This window comes from Gracilinanus agilis, chromosome 4 (assembly GCF_016433145.1).
Source record: "Gracilinanus agilis isolate LMUSP501 chromosome 4, AgileGrace, whole genome shotgun sequence".
NCBI classification, from domain to species: Eukaryota; Metazoa; Chordata; class Mammalia; order Didelphimorphia; family Didelphidae; genus Gracilinanus; species Gracilinanus agilis.
The window spans coordinates 40,052,236-40,073,450 of NC_058133.1; the positions used below are offsets into that span (position 1 = coordinate 40,052,236).

Genomic DNA, 21,215 nt, shown 5'->3' on the forward strand with positions numbered 1-21,215 from the left:
GGGCAGTCTTGCTCCTTCAAGGCTATGAAACATTTGCTTAATCTCTTCCTCCATTATTCTTTCCCATTTTCTCCAACTAGATGACATGATGGATGCAGCACTGAGCCCAGAGTCAGGAAGACACATTCAAATTCAGCCTCAGATACTTCCTAGCTGTTTGACTCTGGGCAAATCACTTAAGCTGTTTTCTCTTCTGTAAAATGGGAATAAAAATAATGCCTGCTTCCCAGCTAGGTGTAAGGCGCTTAGCACAGGTGCCGGACACAAAGTAGGGTCAAAAACAAAAAAACCTTTTACATCCCATCTTAAAATCCATACTAAGTATCAATTCAAAGGCAGAAGAGTGGTAAGGGCAAGGCAATTTGGGTCATGACTTGCCCAGGGTCATACAGCTAGGAAATGTCTGAGGCCAGGCTTGAACCCAGGTCCTCCTGACTCCAGACTTGGTGCTCTATCCATTGTGCTACCTATCTGCTCCCACGTGGTAGATTCTTAAAACTATTTCCTTCACCTTCCTTCCTCCAGTTTATTTCATTGATTGCCATGCCTGACCTTCCATCTTCAGCCTCTTCCTTTCCACTGAACCCTTCCTCACTGCTTACAAAAAAGTTTGGTCCTCAACCAAAAACAACTTTCCTTGACCTTGCTATTCCCTAAGACTACACATTCCCTTGTCTTTCCTTCTCTTTCATTGCTAGACATCTAGCAAATACTCTAGCCAATGTTGTTCAACTCAAAATAGAAATAGTTCTCCAGAGGCCACATAGTGAATTAGAAAACTAAAAATTAATGTGTCTATTTTCATTTTGTTAAATATTTCCCAATTGTTTGGCTCTTGGCTTGCAAGTCAGGTTCCTCTCCTCTAGCTCATTGCCTCTTCTTAACCATTTACAATCCAGTTTCTGACCCCAATACTCTACCAAAGCTGCGTTCTCTTGGCACATAGTAGGTGCTTGCCAACTTCTTGGCCAATGGTCAAATGTCAAACCCAATGGCTTCCTGCTTCCCTCCCAGTCTTCATCTTTGGTGACTGTCCTTGAGAGCTTGACAGTGTTGACCATGGTCTCCTCCATAATCTCTCCTCTCTTGCCTTTCACCACTGGCTTCACATTATTTTCTTATCTCTCCGATGGCTCTTGGTCTTTTCATCTCAAAGTCTGAGCCCCTCCTTGTTGGTCAACAAGTAATTTATTCCTGGTCCCTGTGCCAGCCACCATGCCAAGCACTGGGGAAACAAAGGGAGAAGAGCATCTGCTCTCCATGTTAGGAGAGGGCCAGTAGGAGTATAGAAGAGGAGAAAGCTGCCCTTGGAATCAAGAAATAAAGCAACCCCTAAGTTGGTCTTGGAGGTAGGAGGGAGCTGCCATGGTCAGACCTAAGATCTAGGAAGGTCACTGTGACAGATGGGTGAGGGATGGTCTGGAGGAGAGGCAAGGAGGCCAACCCACAAGCTATTATAATGGTCCAGGGATGAGGTCATGAGGACCCGCACCATATTGGTGGCAGTGTCAGAAAAGGGAGTATAGAAGAGAGGAGGTACAAGGTTAGAATGGGCAGAACTTGACAACAGATAGAGATGGCTCAGGACAGGACTTTAAGGACATCCAGAGTGAGATGCCCAGATGGGCATGACCCGAATGATGAGCCATTCAACTATGGAGACTGAGGTGCCATCACTTAAGTAAGACAGTCGGGAAAGAGCAAGCAAGATAACCAAACTGGAGAAGACTCTACCAAGAGGAGAAGACATTGGATTTGGTGACTCAAAGACATCATACTCTTTGGAAAAGTTTCAACTGAATTATGAGATTGGAGGCACCAACTGTAGACAGCCTCCTCCAGGAGAGAGGAGAGAGGATGAAAGCCAGCGGGATGAGGAGGACAGAAGTGAGCGGGGAAGGAGCCAGACAGGGAGAGAGTGTAGGGACAAAGCAGGGAAAATAGATGGGGCAACACGCAGGAGAAGATGGGATGAAAAGGGGCCACTTGCTTATGTGGAAGGATTTGCCTTGGCAAGAAAGGCCCCTCTCCCTGTGACATGGGTGGAGATTTGAGGGATGTGAAAGGAAGAAGGCAATAAAAGAGGCTCTTGGCGAATGGCCTCCAATTTTCCAGGCAACTTTCTTCATAGTGACCCCAGCTATTGTCTAACTACTGTCCCCCCGCGTTCCCCAAACGATTTTCTATGTGGATAAACGATGAAGGAGTTGTGTTCTGGTTACAAATTGTTTTCCTCAGCAGATAGAGCATATTTGTAAAATTGTATTATAAAATGGTTTTAAAACTTACCTCAATAGGAGCCAATCCTCTGGAATGGCCCTAAATCAATCCTTGAAGGCTCTACTGGGTTGATGTGCCCTCATTTTTATTTCAGCAAGGCTAGCTACTGAGGGAAGGGAAAGAAGGAAAGAAACCATTTTTCAACAATAAGGAACCATCTTCCTCAATGATCTTTATGCAACCATAACAAAATCAGATGAGGTAACCAGGAAACATGCGGAAACATTTTTCTGACACCTTTTCAAAAAAGTATTGAAAATAGAAATTGCTCTTAAAAGCAGCTTCCAACGTCCATCTAGGAATACCAGATCATGAAACCTTCTTGAGGGCCAAGAAAGCCAAGAGCCTTTTAAAAACTTAGACCCCATTTTTTGCTTTTGCTCCCCTAAGATTCTGGGATTCTTTGTGTGGCTAAGTTAGAGCGAATCAGACAGTTTAGATCATTAGACCTCTCTTTGATGAGAAATCTTTTCATTATTTTCATTCCCAAATACAATTTCTGCTCCGTGGCCCTAAGCAGACAACTCTCCCCCCACCAGGCAGCCGCGTTGAATGGGTGTCCCACCCTGGAGTTTGGGCGCAACTGCTTTAAGTGGGAGAGGATCCGCGCGGAGGTCCGCAGCTCTCGCTCCCACCTCCGAATGGGGAAGCACTTATTTGTGCCGACGCTCAACATTTGCCTCTCTGAAGGTCTCAGACGGGTTCCATGGCTTTCGTCCGATCCCTTATTTTACAGACGAGGTCACTGGCACCAAGAAGAGTCCGAGGACTCCCTCTGGCAAGAGCACATCCCCTCGGGGCGTACCTGATCCCCAGAACCTCGGTCTCCTCAGCCTCGGTGCAGGCTTACGTACTTGACTCCAAAACTATTTATAAGGAATGGCTTCAAATAGGGGGTTTGTAAGTAGGAAGTGAGATATGAAACTGGGTGGGTAATTAAAATGTAGGTAATCCCCAAATCTCATTTAAGTCAACGTGAATCTGTCCCTCATCTGCAATTTTGGGGGTGAATTTATTCATAGGCAAGCTCTTTTGCTTAAATACCTGTACCTTCCATCTTAGAATCAATACCATGTGTTAGTGCCAAGGCAAAAGAGCGATGAAGCCTAGGAAACCGGGGGTAAGTGACTAGGCCAGGGTCATCCAGGGAGGAGTGTCTTGAGGCTGGGTTTGAATCCAGATCCTCTCGACTCTGGTGGAAATAGTAGGATGGCTGAGAAGTAGTTAGGGGACAGCAAGGTAGGACAGTAGAAGGAGTGCTGGACCGAGTCAGGAAGTCCCAAGTCCAAACCTGGCCTCGGACACTGAATATCTATCGGGGTGATTCTGGGCAGTCACTCACTGGCTTCCATATCCCATCACTTACCTCCCACAGCGGTGAGGATAAGCTGAAATGGCTGCGAGGTGCTTTGCAAACCTTGAAGCAAGGAGGACCTTTCCTTGGCTTTCAGTGGCTCCCGGAGAGAAGCCAAACGACCTGGCCCGAAGTGCGCCCAGGATCGGGGGAGGTGGACTATCTCTCGGCTCCTGGCCATTCAAGCTGCATTCACCTGGCCTAGAACAACTTCACCTTCTGTCCCCCAACTTCTCTAGTCTTTCCCGTCTTAGTCTATTCGGATGGCCCGGGGGCTCGTGCCTCAGACACTCTCACTTGGTTTTGAGATCATAGGATTCTTAAAAAAAGACACCACCATGATTCTTTCTTGGAGAAGATCTAAGATTTTCCTTAATATGATTCCCTTGACTAACTGATTTTGGCATCTCCAATTTGTTTGATTTTTGTGTGCTGAAAAAGGCTCTCTTTTTAGTTGATTCAGTCAGTGTCCTGATGATCCAAGGACTACCTTAGGAATCTCTATGAATTAGGAGTATCTATTTATGAATGTAGAGGAGAAAAAGAATTTTGCTTTACAGTTTTTGAGACTTATATGGGAATCTCAAGGAACGTTTTGTCCCCATCTGCCTATCCCCTGCGGTCCTTTATTTCTCACAAGGAAGTCCTCTGCCCTCCAAGGGAAGGAGTCCCCTAGAACGACTACCTACAGCGCAGATCCCTCCCCCTCCCCCACCACTGCCCTCCCCACGTCTGTGCCTCGAAGGTGACTGATTTACCATCGGGGGACGGTCTGTGCCATGGGAGCCCCTCTCCCTCCCTCCTTCTCCCCCTGAGACCAAGAGTGTGCACGTGCAGCATGGCTGGGCAGCACTAGGTATCAGGGTTCCTTCAGAGCCACAAGACATAGACAAAAGAAGCTAATTTTGCAAATTGTCCTCAGTGCCCTGTTCTGAGCCACAGGAGATCTTTAAAAGAAAATCATACTTAAAACCAAAGTTACAAAGTACAATCTATTTAAACTTTAATTTGTGCATTTGTGATAATTAATGACTGCAAAACACTCAAGTTTTTTTAGAATGACATTTGTTAAAGGCACGTCTCATTTTAATGAATGCATAGTGTACCATTCTAAAATATCCTAATTTCCTTACAAAGTGCTCTGAGCAGCCACTTACAGATACAGTATAGCAAAATATATTTACAATCTAGAGTTTAAATTTTTAAATCTGACTAAAAATATACTTTAAAAAACTACAGAGAAAATTAGTGCTTTCTTCAGCTTAATTGTGTGAACATACCCTGCCCTCTAATTTTTTTTAGTGATTTACTTCAATTAAAAAAAGATTTCTGTACAATGTGTAGTGACAAAAGGCTACTTCAGTGTTTAATGCTAAAAGCCTTTTGGGACACGGCTCTCGAGGCCGATGTGAGAACCAGAAGGGGGAAGCGGACTGTACCTCAAAAGCATTTTGCGTCTCTCGCTGTGGAACGCTGTTTCGATGAAATCAAGAGCGCCCGGCTGAGCGCCTCCTCTGCTCCCTGTGTTGGCATCTCTCTAGAGGAAGCGCCCAGTGTCCGGAGGATCAGCCCTCACGCCGTGCCCGCTTTCCTGCTTGGCTCTCTCCTTCGCATGGCATCGCCAGCTTTATAGACTCGTCCATCTGTCAGGGCCAAAGGGCAGGAGGGAGCGGCCGGGCTCTCGACGCCCTCATCTGTCTGCTAGGCTCGGCTCTTTGTCCCTCGGGGGCTCTCACTTCCCCAAAGGGTCTAAGCACGCGCCCTGCTCATTTGCTTATTGTGATCGTGCAGTTAATTCAGTCAGGGGAGCCGACCACTTGCTATTGCTGAGGTAGGAGGATCCTACGTGGCACGGGGTTGAGCCAGGAGTATAAGATATATTTTTATCATATATCCTAATTGAGGGGAAAAAAGATCAGTCACAGACAAGGAAAAAGGCTCTAGGCAGGGAGAAACTCTTGGTTGGCAAAGTGGCTCTCCTGTAGGAACACTCAGATAACCCAAAACAGGCCCTCTCAAGTGTTATAAGCATATCTGATCAAATTATTTTTTGAGACTTTTGAGGTACAGTTTTTAGTGTTATAATAGGTTTATAAAATATACATACACTGTTTTATCAAAAATATTTATACATTCTGTTACAACATATTGCTTTTTACCCTCAGTAACTGCCAATATAAAATCTGGATTCCGTGGCCTAAAATGTATACAAATGCACTTCATGTAAGTGCTGGCGTCGGAGGCATCTGTGGGCCACTGTGCCAAAGCAATGAAGTGGTACAATTAAATAAGAAGCCAGAACGCCGAAGAGACGACAGCGCGGCCCCACGCACGTCCGTGGCCCAGACACACCGACAATTCCCGCGCTCGGCAGACACGAGGGGAGGACGCTAAGCCGGGGCGGGCAGCGCTCAGCAGCTGCTCTGGGCACAGACTTCGGAGAGGAGGCCCGACGTCCGCGGCGTCTAGGCTTTGGGAATGCGTACAGTAAATACAGTATCTCATTTCACACTGACCAGAAGCACTCCTTGCTAAGTAAATGCGGATGTTCTGTTTGTGTCAGCAATGCTCGACAAACAAAAAAAGGTTTGGCAAGTAGCTTTGAGAACTTGTCCATAGGATTATGGAAGCACTTACATGGTTGGTAAAGATAAGGCATTAAAAACATTTTCTCCTAATAAATATAGAAAATTTACAAAAGAAGGCATCAATTCATTCCGTTATTATCAAACTTAACACCAAAATGTGCACAAGCTGCAAACTACACTTTTGGATAATATTACAGTAATTCCTTAAAAAAAAAAACAAAAAAACAAAACAAAACAAAAAAAAACAGCCTTTGCCTTATTCAGAGAGAATCTTGTTACGGTTGAGTATCACTAGCATCCCAAGCTTTTATTCTTACAACACAGTGGAATGAAGTAAACTGGTTATCCTCGCTAGATCACAAGCTGGTCTTCCTTCCACTTAAGGCAAGCACATGACAAAGGTATCCGCTGTAGAAGAGGAAGGAAAAAAAGACAACATGGATCCAAGTGTGTCCACCTGTGAAGGATGTTTATATGGCCTGTATTCAGCTTAAACCCCATAAAACTGTTTCCAGTGCACAGAATAAAAATGGAAATACATTGCAAGAGGCCACTCTTCAAGAAAGGTATTAGAATAGTACTTTAAAACAAATCTTCGTGTGATTTTAAAAAACCAGAAGCTACCGGTGGCCCAGAGAGCAAGCAGAGGGCGGCTGCTCGGCGGCAGCGGCCGGTCTTCTCCCGAGCTAGCACTGGGCTAGTTTCACAGTGTCTTGTGCTTAACACCAATCGGCGATGTAGTCGAAGTCTCGGAACATTTCTTGCTCCTCTTCGGAAAGTATCCTGGGTTCTCGAGGTGGGGTCAGAATAGGCGCTTCTGAGGTAAATTCATCGTCAAAATTACTCACATCCTCTCGTCCTCGGATGGTCGGAACGAAGGGTGGCTTCACTTTCTTGGCCAGCAGAGCGTTCCAGTCGATGAGCTGAGTGAGGCACAGAGCAAAGGACACAGGCGGGTGAGTTTCTCTGGCGAGTTGCTAAATGACATTCACAGTCCCCTTCGTGTCCTACTTACCCGGAAAAATGGGTGTTTTTTGACATCCTCTGCATCTTTCTCACCAGCTCCCAGGCGCCGTTCTGGATTTCTTCTCAGCAACTAATATAACAAAAACAGGGTTGCAAAATGAAAGCCTGCCTCCACCGTCCCTGATGAGATTCCCTGAGGCTGCCTTTAGCTCTCCTCCCTTCTCCAGGGTTTCCTCTGACAGCTCTTACTGCAGGACCTTTCTTCAGACCTGGTTAAGCAACAGCCACCCACAGGGCTGTCGTCAGGGTACGGGTCCGTAGTGGCAACTCAGAGGAAGACACCAGACTGTCTTTCTGCTATAGACGGGCAGCTGACAGCCTCATCCCTGTCTCTAAGTCAGAAATGCATAAATAATACTTTCGCTTACTTCATTTGAGTAAGAAAACGGCATCCTCCTAACCTACTAAGAAGTGCCGGTCATGCCTGGCAGGGTACCATTATGACAGCACTTGGAGTTCAGATCAAAGGGCTGCAAGGATCCTTCCAAATCCATGAGTTGGCAATTCAGGGCAAGTTGCTTAGTTTAATCTGGAGAGGATTCCAAGTTTGGTCCCTTCACCCTCATTTGGCATGGAGAAAAGAGATTTCTGGTGCCCTTTAACCACTATTAGAGTTCTGCTAATCCCAAAGACTGGTAAAGTATAGATGAAATATGCATATACAGAATTTGGTCAGCTATTAATTATTAGTAATGATAGGTGCTTTTAGGGATAGGAAGAGTATGAATAAATTAAATGCTGTAAGAGTTTTCTTCTGAACAGATTCTTACCCTTCTCATTATGGAAATGGCTTCTGTAGATAAGAATCGTGGATACCTTACTTCATCATTTACAATACTGTCGAAAACCTCTTCTTCATCATCGCCAGGAAAGGGAGACTGGGAGAAAAAAGGGAGAAAAAAACAACAACTTTAGGCAAGTTAAAATGAATTCAAGTACTGCAAGTTCTACCATTTCCTAAGCTTGGCTTCCTCACTGCCAAGTGTGACAGGCACACACTGAGGTAAGAAAAAGGCTTCCATCTATGGAAACCTACCACTAGTTATTTAATTATTATGAGACTTTTACTCAATGACTATGTCTAATCCAAGGACAATCAGACCACAAAGGAGCACAGAGTTTTGACCTGTGAAGTGCAAAATGAGCACATAAAAGGAAAGAGACCAAACTAATCCTACAGGGATTGATGACATTCTACGCAAAGACTTGATCTGGTGCGAGACTCAAGGCTTAGCATATGTTAAGACCCAGGACTTCCTTGTATCACACTCTTTATCAAGTACTCAACATCAATTGTTCTGACTCCATTATCTCTGAAAGTGAAGAAAAGGATTGAGCCTTTTGAAACAGCATTTCCCATTTGTCTCGAGATCTAGTCTCTTTTTCTATTTCTTTCATGATGTGACAACATACTCTAGTCCATGCTGCTAAACTGGGTTAGTGAGAGGTTGTTGTTACAAAGCTTATGGGACACGGATCGCTACAAGAACCTGTTGTCATTTGTGAATTTTTTCTTTTTCTTAGAATTTTTTCTTTCTTCACATTTTTTAATATCCTGTATTTCCCTCAGAGGTTTTTTCCTTTTTTATTTTTCTTTGGACTCTTTGCCATTTTTGATAATTGATTCATATACCTTATGCCTTGACCATGTATTCCTGTGTGATTCCCATGTGTATCCCTATATTTTCCTCAGGGGGGGGAATAAGCTATTCTCCTCAGGAGGGACTGTTATTGCTGTGAATTTGGACTTGAATTTGACCCTAATTTAGAACAGAAAACTACCTCCCAGAATCCAGAAGGCTCCATGAAGATGCCTGCAGAGACCACACACTGCACCAAAAGATCCAGAGTGAACTTTGAGACATGGCGAATTTGAACTTTGGGGGTGGGGGTGTTGAACATATTTATTTTGAATGGACACTTTTATGCCAGAAAGGGGACTGCCCACTAAATGGCCTTTTGTCAATGCACTGAACATTGGTTCTGTTTTTTCTCCCTTTTATCTCCGAATTATTGTAAATTTTAATTTGATTATGTTCTCATGATCCACTGAGGAGACTGGTCTCACAAAGGATCACCGGGGGTAGGTGGGGGGAGGGGGAGAATGTAAAGTTGAAAAGACCTTGTCCTGGGTCATTACACTGCTGCTAGTACAGAAGTCCATTACATTCGATTTTACCACAGTGTATCAGTCTCTGTGTATGACATTCTTCTGGCTCTGCTCCTTTCACTCTGCATCAATTCCTGGAGGTTGTTCCAGTTCACAAGGAATTCCTCGAGTTCATTATTCCTTTTAGCATAATAGTATTCCATCACCAACAGGTACCACAATTTGTTCAGCCACTCCCCAGTTGAAGGGCATTCTCTCATTTTCCAATTTTTTGCCACCACAAGGAGTGTGGTTATAAATATTTTTGTACATCTTTTTCCTTATGATCTCTCTTTGGAATATAAATCCAGCAGTTGGTATGGCTAGATTCAAAGGGCAAGCAATCTTTTATTGTCCTTTGGGCATAATTCCAAATCACCTTCCAGAATGGTTGGATGATGAATTCACATCTCCACCAGCAATGCATTAATGTCCCAAATTTGCCACATCCCCTCCAACATTTATTACTTTCCTTTGCATATTAGCCAATCTGCTAGGTGTGAGATGGTACCTCCGAGTTGTTTTGATTTGCATTTCTCTAATTATTAAGAGATTTAGAACACTTTCTCATGTGCTTATTGACAGTTTTGATTTCTTTATCTGAAAATTGCCTACTCATGTCCCTTGCCCATATCAATTGGGGAATGACTTGATTTTTTTAATACAATTGATTTAGCTCCTTGTATAATTTGAGTAATTAGACCTCTGTCAAGAGTTTTTTTGTTATAAAGATTTTTTTCCCCAGTTTGTTGTTTCCCTTCTGATCTTGGTTGCATTGTTTTTGTTTGTACAAAACCTTTTTAATTTAATATAATCAAAATTATTTATTTAACATTTTGTAATTTTTTGTAAATCTTGCTTCGTTTTAAAATTTTCCCTTTCCCATAGATCTGACAAGTATACTATTCTGTGTTTACTTAATTTACTTAGTTTCCTTCTTTATATTCAAGTCATTCACCCATTCTGAATTTATCTTGGTGTAGGGTGTGAGACGTTGATCTAAACCAGTGGTTCCCAAACTTTTTTGGCCTACCACCCCTTTTCCAGAAAAAATATTACTTAGCCCCATCGAAATTAATTTTTTAAAATTTTAATAGCAATTAATAGGAAAGGTAAATGCACCTGTGGCCATCACTGCTCCCCCTGGATCACTGCAGCACCCACCAGGGGGCGGTAGCGCCCACTTTGGGAATCACTGATCTAAACCTAATATCAGCCTTAATCTTATTTTATACATTATTCTAACAAGCTTGGCTACCCTTGTTTCTAAATTTATGTAATTTCAAAAGAACAAATTTGGGGGCAGCTGATGGAGCTTCATGACAAGAGATGCCAGGCAGGGCCACAAAACATCAGAGTCAAAGCAGTCACAGCTCTTTACCAGATCAAACGGAGGCACAAGAACAGATTCTCAATTTCAGAAAGGCTGGTTTGGCCCAGGATGTTCTTTTGAAGAATTCAGAGAGGGACAGACGGTGCGGTGGGCAGAGAAGTGGGTGAGATAGTCTGAGTCCAACCTCTGGAATTCAGACGTTAGGAGAGCACGGGCCAATCTGCCTTGGTAGTTTTCTCATCAGGAATTCCCTGTGCTCATGGACTAACAGGTTTGTTCTGTTTACACATTCACCATCCAAAAAGAGTGGAGAACTTTGTAATTTATTTTAGAAAGATATTCTCTCTAAGATGGTTAAATTAAAAAAAAAAGTTTTAGTGCTCAGAAAGATAAGAACTAAGCAATTCGTGACCATCCTTAAGGATTCCAGATAACATAGTCTGAAGTCCAGAAGTTTGGAACAGGGTCAGGAGTAAGGCCCATCTTAGTAACTCCTCCTGAGGAGAGGGGAAACCTCGCAGTGTCACTCCATATTGAGAAGGTCACAGGGGAGGCTGGATACAAGGCGAGGAGGCCAGATACAAGGCAAGGAGGCCCTGGGGGCTGAGACAAGTTCCAGGATGAGACAACATCAAGGAAAAAGAAGGGAATAGTTGCAGCATGCCCTCCGCTCGCTGGCCTAATCTAGTTTTTATCTTCCACTCTGGGCACTCCAGCTTAGGAAGGACAGTAAAAAACCAGACAGTGCCCAGAGAAGGGCGACCAGGATGACAGGAGACCCAAGTCCGTTTCATGGGCAATTTGTCCTTCATAACTGAAAAGCACAAGGACACAACAATGCTGGAGTCAGGGTACAGGTTGTTCAGCTGCGGCCTGGAAGGTGCCAGCACAAGCTAGACACAAATAGCTGCGGCAAAGATGCCTCTACCTTTGTGCATCTCATGTTTCTTTCAAGCCACGTTGGAGGGTCCTGGCCCAGCACTGTCTCACGATCTCATGATCAAGATCAAAGTTTTCCAGAGAAACCTTGAGAATGTCCTTGTACCACTCTTGCCCTTGGAGGGAGTGTGGGCCTTGTGCCAAGTTTTCCATATAATAATCTTTTCAGTAAATGTGTGTTTGGCATTTGAACAACATAGCTAGCCCATTGGAGTTGCTCTCTGAATCAGAGATGGAATGTCTGGCAGATTAGCTCAAGAAGAGACCTTGAGGTCCAGTAACTCATTTTGCCCAGTGAGCTTCAGAATCTTCTTAAAACAATTCAAATGGAAGTGGTTCTATTTTCTGGCGTGACTGTCCAGGTCTCACAGGCATCTAACAATGAGCTCAGCACAATAGCTCAGCTCAGTAGACTCTCATTTTGGCCTGCAGACTAATAACTCTCCTCTTCACACTTTTCTTTCAAACCAAATACTGAGGATATGTAGACTAGAGAATAGAAGCCTCAGATGAGAGCTAACTTCAAGTAAAGAGCATGAACTACTTTTTCCTCTTGGTTTTAGAGGACAGAAATTTAAGCTTCATGACAGGAAAAACTTCCTAATAGTCAGCAAAGTTCAAAAGTGGAATGAGATGCCTCAAGAAGAGGCAGAGGTGTCTCCTTCCTCAGGCCTTCAAGTGGAGTCTAGATATCTGCTTGCTAGGTCTTTTTTAGGTATAGGTAAACTAGATGGCTATCAAAGTCCTTTCTAACTTTTCAGATTCTGTGATTTGGGGCAAGTTGCTTAGTTTAATCTAGACAAAATTCCAAGTCTGGCACCTTCATTCCCACTTGACTTAGAGAAAAGAAAGAGATATGGTACATCTTTCTATCTACTTTGATAACTCCACTAATCTCAAGACTGGTGGAAGCCTGGACAAATTATGTATATGCTAAATTGGTTGGATATTATTTATTTTTATTGTCTTTTTTTAGTTAATTTATTTTATTCAGAATATTTTCTTTAATTTAAATGTTTCATGTTTTTTCCCTCTCCTCAAACACCCCCATTCCTCTGTAGCTGACACACAATTCCACTAGGTTTTACATGTGTCATTGATCAAGACCTATGTCCATATTATTGATAGTTACACTAGGGTAATTGGTTAGCGGCAGCTACATCCCCAATAATATCCCCATCAACCCATGTGTTCAAGCAGTTGTTTTTTTCCCTGTGTTTCTACTCCAACAGTTTTTCCTCTGAATGTGTCTATTTTTCTTTCTCATAAGTCCCTCAGCCTTCCTCTGGATTCTTGCATTGCTGTTAGTAGAGAAGTCCATTACATTCGATTTTACCACAGTATATCACTCCCTGTGTACAACGTTCTCCTGGTTCTACTCCTTTCACTCTGCATCAATTCCTGGAGGTCGTTCCAGTTCACATGGAATTCCTCCATATTGTTATTCCTTTGACCACAATAGTATTCCATCACCAACAGATACCACAATTTGTTCAGCCATTCCCCAATTGAAGGGCACCCCCTCGTTTTCCAGATTTTTGCCACCACAAAGAGTGCAGCTATGAATATTTTTGTACATATCTTTTTCCTTATGATCTCTTTGGGGTACAAACCCAGCAGTGCTATGGCTGGATCAAAGGGCAGACAGTCTTTTAAAGTGCTTTGGGCATAGTTCCAAATTGCCATCCAGAATGGTTGGATCAGTTCATAACTCCACCAGTAATGCATCAGTCTCCCAATTTTGCCACATCCCCTCCAACATTCATTATTCTCCCCTGCTGTCATTTTAGCCAATCTACTAGGTGTGAGGTGGTACCTCAGAGTTGTTTTGATTTGCATTTCTCCAATTATAAGAGATTTAGAACACTTTCTCATGTGTTTGTTGATAGTTTTGATTTATCTGAAAATTGCTTATTTGTGTCCCTTGCCCATTTCTCAACTGGGGAATGGCTTGATATTTTTGTACAATTGATTTAGCTCCTTATATATTTGAGTAATTAGACATTTGTCAGTTTTTCTGTTATAAAGATTTTTTCCTAATTTGTTGATTCCCTTCAAATTTTGGTTGCATTAGTTTTGTTTGTACAAAAACTATTTAGTTTTATGTAATCAAAATTATTTATTTTACATTTTGTAATTTCTTCAGGATATAATTACCTTCCCTATATATCTTTTGATCAGATTTATTTTTACTTTGGCTTTATCAGTTATCAAGATTGCAACCCTTGCATTCTTTTTCTCAGTAAATTCCAATAGATTTTGTTCCATCCTTTCACCCTCACCCTCTGTGTATCTACATGCCTCATATATGTTTCTTGTAGACAACATACAGTAGCTTTTGGTTTCTAATCCACTCTGCTATTTGCTTCCGTTTTATGGGAGAGTTCATCCCATTCACATTCACATTTAGAGTTATGATTGTCATCTGTGTATTCCTCAACATTTTGAAGTCCTCTCCTAATTCTGCCTTTTCTTCTTTTGCAATTTCCTTTTAAACCAGTGGTTTACTTTTAATAAGTCCCCCTAATTCCCACCCTTATTTTACTTCCCTTTCCACCCCCTCCCTTTCTGTTCCCCTCTTGTTATTTATTATTATTATTTTTAGGGTCAATTAGATTCCCTCCCCCCTCTCTTTCCCTCCCTTTATGTAGTCCCTGCCCCACTCCCCTCCTTGGTTTTTCCCTTCTGATTTTCCCCATAGTGTAAGATAGAATTTGTTACCCCAATGGATCTAGCTGCTCTTTCCCCCTCAGAAATGATTCCTCTGAGAGTAAGTTTTAAGTATTACCTATTAACACTCTCTTCCTCTCCTTCTTATAATAGTAGTATTCTCCTCCCCTTCTGATACATTTCTTTGTGTGGTACAGATTATCCTATTCCCCCCGCCCTCCCTCAATCCCTCCCTTTCTCTTTCTTCCTTTCTTATCATCTTAGACCACTTAATACCCCAACCTTTCCCTATGTATAGTTCTCCTAATTGCTATAATAATGAATACAATTTTTGAGAGTTACAAATAACATTTTTCCATATAGGAATATAAGCAATTTGATCTTACTGAAGCCCTTAAAGAAGATCCTTAAAAAATTTTTTTTCTTTCTCCTCTCTTATTTATCTTTTCATGTTTCTCCTGGTTTTTGTGGTTGGATATCAAACTTTTCATTTAATCCTGGTCTCTTCTTTGCCAATACTTGGAAATCTATTTTGCTAAACACCCATACTTTCCCCTGGAAATATATAGTCAGTTTTGATGACTAGGTGATCCTTCGTTGTAGACCCAATTCTCTTAACTTTCTGAATAGCATATTCCAAGCCTTGAGGTCTTGTACTATGGAGGCTGCCAGATCTTGTATAATCCTGGTTGGTACTCCTTGATATCTGAATTGTCTCTTTCTGGCTTCTTGTGATATTTTCTTCTTAACTTGGAAGCTTTTGAGAATTTGGCTATTACATTCCTGGGGTTTGTCTTTTGAGAATTTAGTGTAAAGGGTGTTCTATGGGCTCTTTCAATGTCTATTTTGCCCTCCTGTTCAAGGACACCAGGGCAGTTTTCTTGGATAAATTCTTATAGTATGATATCTAGATTTCTATTTGCCTCTGATTTTTCTGGAAGACCAATAATTCTCAAGTTGTCTCTTCTGGATCTGTTTTCTTGATCTGTCATCTTCTCATTGAGATATTTCATGTTTCCTTCTATTTTATCAGTCTTTTGACTTTGCTTTATTAATTCTTGCTGTCTTGTGAGATCATTGGCTTCTACTTGCCCAATTCTAGCCTTTAAAGACTGGTTTTCAGCTATAATCTTTTGGTTTTCCTTTTCAGTCTGGTCTATCTGGCTCTTCATAGCTTCCAGCTGGTCATTTCTGGTCTTTAATTTGCTTATTTAATTTTATTTCTGAACCTCAATTTCCAATTGTGAAATTCTGCCTTTTAAACTGTTTTCTTTTTGAACTATTTCCCAATTTTCTTGCCAAATCTCTTCCACCTTTCTCATGATCTCAGATTGGAACTCTTCAAGAGCTTGTGACCAATTTTCACTTTTTTGGGAGGGTTTGGATGTGTTTCCTTGTTTGTCTTCCTCTGCTGTCTGTTCTGTGGTCTGGATTTTTTCTATATAAAAATTATCTAGAGTTAGTGCTTTTTTCTTGTTTCTTTTTGTTGGTTGGTTTTTCTTGAGCATTGCTAGCCATTACTCTGCTGTTTCTTACTTCCTTCAGATATCTGGGTGGAGAGGGTAAGCTCTCTGTGTATGGAGCTATGGAGCGTTTTTGCCTAAGGCTACTTTTTGAGTCTGTGTGGGGTTTCTGCTGTATGCTGCTCCAACCCCACTCCTCTCTCCCCCTCTCCATGCCCAAGGTGCACACTCTTCAGCCTCCTGGGGTTTCAGATCTAGCTGCTCTCAGGGGTGCTCTTGATCCACTGCCAAGAACTTAGAGGTTGTTCCCCACTGGTTTCATTCTAGGACACTAGCTATGAATCCTGCCCTATAAGTGTGGTGGTAGAGTGTTTGATCAGCTCACATTTTGGTGGGAGCTAATTTACACCCCCTTATAGTATGGAAATGCCCATATCCCACATACCTTCGATGCTGTGCCCTATTGTGGAGTCCCTTTGTTCATCTGAACTTGGCCTTTTTGTTCTTTTGAGGTATGGTACAGGGTGGTGGTGGTGAGGGTAAAAGTTCTGCAACTACTCTGCAGGTATCTTAACCCAGAAATCATATTATTTGAAATAGTGTGTATGTATATAAGGAAAGCATAAATGAACTGAATGCTGCAAATTCATTTTTAGCAAATAGTTTTAACCTTCATTTTTTATCAGAGCTACAAAAATGAGACTATGATGTTTTCAATGACCACTAGGAAATAATTTCAGATACTTTTCCTTAACTACATTCTTCTACAAGTGTTAATGAGTAACAAAATGGAAAAAAAGGCAGTGTGAAAGTGAATAGTAAATTGCTCATCAGTTGACAGGTGATTAAGAGCTAGATGTATAACTCAATGACTTAGAGGCATTTCCTTCCAGTAGTAACTTCCTAACCTGACTACTACCAGACACTAAAGTCACTCTGAAACAATAAGGGAGAAAGGGTCAAATGACCACAACTTCTACAGTATCTCAGAAGACCATATTTGTCAATTACCTCTAGACAGAGGAATGAAAATTGAACAAAATGTGATGAAATAAAATTATTGGCAACTCCCCCAATTGGTTTAGAACATAAATTAGTTTCTAAAACTTTGCAGAGACTAATTAAAGGTCAAAATGAGAAGGGCAATGAGAAATATTATTCATAAAATAGTTAGAAGTGTTAGAAAAAACAATATCCAGGTTTATAAAAAAGCCTGTTGAATGAGGCCCACATAAGCCAAATCATTCTGAGGACATCAAACCTGGAGAAGGAAAGGAATGGAATAGCAATTTTTAAGTGCTTGTTATCTGAGCCTGAGGCAATGTTAAGCAATTTTTACAGATGTTACCTAGTTTGATCCTCACAACAACCTTAGGGTAGGTGCTAATATTGTTCCCATTTTATAGCTGAGGATAATAGACAGTTGAAAAAAGGAGAGGATCCTTCCATAACAAAACTTTTCTCCATCACTGGTAGTTGAATAACTAAATCTGACTTCTAACACCATAATTCCTGATATGTCACATGAAGAAAACAAATGGACTGAACCCAAAATGAAAGATATTTGTGTGAGAGATGACAATTTTCAGGGTCTTGAAGGACAGATTCTCAAGAATATCTGAAAGAGGAAAGGATACTCCAATTTGTAAAAAAAAAATAAAAACAAAACAAAACAAAAAAACGAGATAGAGGCAAAGAGGCAGAATAGACAGACATATAGTTGAGCCTTTTTCTATTCTCTTCCACCAACTTCCAAACAGATCTAGAAAACATACCAGATTGAATCTTCCTCTGGAAGGGGAAAAATCAAAATGAGATCTTTTTCTAGCCTAGATTGTCAAAAGAAGACAGAGAGGTCTGGCTAGGAAAAGCTTCATGGAGTATTCTAGCATAAGAATAGTATATAAGGATTTAAGGACAAAAAGAGATTCTAGACCCCACAGAAGACTGATTTCATGCAAGTTCCAGGAAGAGATGCAAGCAGAAGCTCTGGGTCATGGACCCATGGTGAGCAGTGGTTACAGGTAAGGAGTACACTCAAAAGCCAGCTGCAGCTTTGTGGCTCTGACCTCAGCAGGATAGCCCAAGATCAAAGAAAGCTTGAACTTCTGTCCCTTTGGGCCCAGCTAGCTGATTGACAGGTATTGGATACAACTGCAGCCCATCAGAACTCCAACCACAGGAAGCCTACAGACATGTTAATCAGAGATTAGATTTTGCCTTGGATCAGATCACTTTGGGAAAACTTGCAGATTCCCAGCCTGAGCTGTCCCTGAGATATAAGAATAATAAATAATAATCAATATTACAAGAAAGCAACATCAGGACCAGCCCAGACATTCACTTGAGAATGGTGCAGAGCTTGGACCTTATTTGTAAAGTCTAATACCAGAAAGAGGGCTGGAAGATTAATGAACAAACACTAAAAAGAATCCTATCATAAAAAGGTGACAGGGACCCTTGAGACAAAAAGCTGGAAGGATTTCAAATAATCTATAAGGAAAGCCTCACAGGAAAACAAACACAAGCTCAACTAGAATTTCTGAAAGAGATGAAGAATTAAGAAAATGTTAAAAGATTTTTTATAAATGGGAATGCTCAAGGAAAAAAATCAAAAAAGAAACGAGAACTGTGAAAGAATGAGAAGGGGAATAGCTTGGCACAAGAGGTATACCTTACCTAAGAAACAAATGCCCTGAAAACTAGGATGGATCAAACAGAAACTAATGACTATCTCTATAAAATAATAAACTTTAAAACAAAATCAAAAGACTCAAAAAAAACAAAACTATATGATATCTCATAACAGAAATGACTGACCTGGAATCTAGACAAAGAGGGAAAAAAATTGCATCATTAGATTATCTGAACAACTATGACCAAAATAATGAACTTAAGATATCTTCTTTAAAAAACTCTTTAGGGGGCAGCTGGGTGGCTCAGTGGTTTGAGAGCCAGGCCTAGAGACGGGAGGTCCTAGGTTCAAATTTGGCCTCAGACACTTCCCAGCTGTGTGACCCTGGGCAAGTCACTTGACCCCCATTGCCTACCCTTACCACTCTTCTGCCTTGGAGCCAATACACAGTATTGACTCCAAGATGGAAGGTAACGGTTTAAAAAAAAAAAAAACAAAACCTCTTTAAAAAAAAAAGCTGAGATTCTCTTAGAACTAGAAGACAAAGTGGAAATAATCCTCTAGCAACTTTCTCAAAGGTCTCAAAATGAAAACAAACAACTCTTTTCTTGGTGTCAAAGAATTTAGAAACTGAGAGGATGCCTATCAATTGCAGAATGGCTGAACAGTGAAGGTATATGTTGGAATGTTATTGTTTTAAAGGAAATGATGAAGGAGAAAGCTTTAAAAAAATCCTTGGGTATGGGGGCAACTGGGGTGGCTCAGTGAATTGAGAGTAAGACCCAGATACAGGTTCAAATCTGGTTTAAAAAAAAAAAAAAAGTCCTGGGTTCAAATCTGAACTCAGACACTTCCCAGCTGTGTAATCCTGGGCAAGTCACTTGACCCCCTTTGCCTACCCTTACCAATCTTCTGCCTTAGAACCAATACATAGTAACCCTTCTGGTAAGGGTTTAAAAACAAACAAAATATCTGGGTAGACTCATATTAACTAATGCAGAGTGAAATGAACAGAATCAGGAGAAAAGTTTGTAAGATAAACATAAAGTAAATGTAACTGTAAAGATTACTTTGAAGATATAAACGACTGAAAGACTTAGAAACTCTCATCAACCCAAACCCTAATTCCAGAGGACCCCATGCTATGCTATTCACTTCCAGATAAGCGTTATAGATTTGGAATAGAACAGAAGCATTTGGGTGGGAGGTTGGAAGGAGACATGGCTAATGAAATTTTGTTTTGCTTCACTACATATTTGTAACAGGTTTGTTTAATAAGACTTAGTAAATGCCTACTACGTGCTATGCCTTTTGTAAATATTATCTTGTTTCATCCTTATAACATCCTTGGAAGCAAACAGGATAAGTGACTTGCCCAGCATCACACAGATGGTATCTGAGACCAGGTTTAAAGTTAAAAATTTCCTGACTTCAGGTTCAGTGTTCTATCAACTCCTTAGGTGGGAAGAGAATTTGGAAGAGTATACTTGGAAGGGTTAAACTTAAAAAGGAAAAGGCTTTTTTTGCTGAGACAGGATCAAAAAAAAAAAAAAAGAGAATGGAGGATGAATAGGGATTCTGAGGTTTGGAGTAGGGGAGGCACAGGAACTTGGGATGCAGGGCCTCTACTTTCTCAGTTAAGGAGTCAAGTTAAGAAGCAAGCATTTATGAAGTAGTTATCATATGCCAGGCACTGTGCTAAGAAATGAGGGTTAGCCTTCTCTCTTCTCCTGAATACCTCCTGGACTTAAATTTCAAGGTGATATTTGTATAGTTCTGATCCTGTCACCCATCTGCAATGCCTTTAGGATGAAATATAGAATTCTCAGCTGGGTAAATTTAAAGCTCTCCACAATCTGGGTCCCATTTATGTGTCTCTCATTATTTCTTATTACTTCCCTCCACACATTTTCCATTCTATCTGAACTGACCCATGACTCTAGCTATTCTCCAGAGAAGACCTTCCAATCTCCCCTCTGGGCCTGCTGCCTTTAATTCACTTCTCAGTTCCCCCTTGCACACCCTCTACCTTCCTTCAAAGCAATAAGTGTCACTTCCTACAAAAGGCCTCCTCCCCTCCCCACCTCAGTTACTGGCACCCTCTCCTAAAAATGATCTATATAATTTGTACTGTATTTGCTTATCAAAGTAATTGTACTGTATTTTCTTGTGTAAATATATCTCCTTAGAAGAATGGAAACTTGAAGGCAGGAAATTTAGATTTTCTGACCATACATACTGTAGATAATAAATGTTTACATGCCCTGGAACATGAACAGAGACTATAATTGCTCAAGAGTTCTATGCTGACAATTCTCACTTCCACCTTCCCTGTCCTAACCTATGCTGACCTCCAGCCTCCCATATCCAACTGCCTTTCAGACACTCTGAACAGACACCCCTCCCTGTTAGCACACCAGGCACTGCCCTTCTCCCAGGCCCTCAGTCTTTTGAGGAAGAAGTCACCCCCAACTCCTTGCTCTCTCTCACCACCATCCCTGGGCGGGAATGTTCTTCCTCCTCTGTTCCCACCACTGACCTCCCCCTGGCTACCTTTAAATTTCACCTTTAATCCCTCCTTTTTCAGGAAACCTTTCCCAAAGCCTCCTGTTTTCTTCCCCATTAGATGAGGAGCACCTCAAGAGCAAGGCAAGCTTCTTCCTTTTCCTGAGTCCCTAGCACTTAGTGCAGTGCCTACCCCACAAAAGCCATTTAGTAAATGTTTACTGATTGACTACTCATACCCACTCCCAAGTAAATGAAGAATGACTACTGCCT

The 21,215-nt window shown here is 41.5% G+C and overlaps 1 protein-coding gene across 1 annotated transcript in view; it reads right to left on the reverse strand.

The window, feature by feature from the left end:
• Window positions 1-4,612: 4,612 nt before the first annotated feature.
• Window positions 4,613-21,215, reverse strand: part of PKN2 (protein kinase N2) — a 191,495-nt gene continuing 174,892 nt past the window's right edge. Inside the window, exons 20-22 of the mRNA XM_044674359.1 lie at window positions 8,019-8,126; window positions 7,238-7,318; window positions 4,613-7,145 (exon numbers count right to left, since the gene is read on the reverse strand). Coding sequence (XP_044530294.1) covers window positions 6,942-7,145; window positions 7,238-7,318; window positions 8,019-8,126 — 393 coding nt within the window. The 3' untranslated portion in view covers window positions 4,613-6,941. The remainder of the gene's footprint in view (window positions 7,146-7,237; window positions 7,319-8,018; window positions 8,127-21,215) is intronic.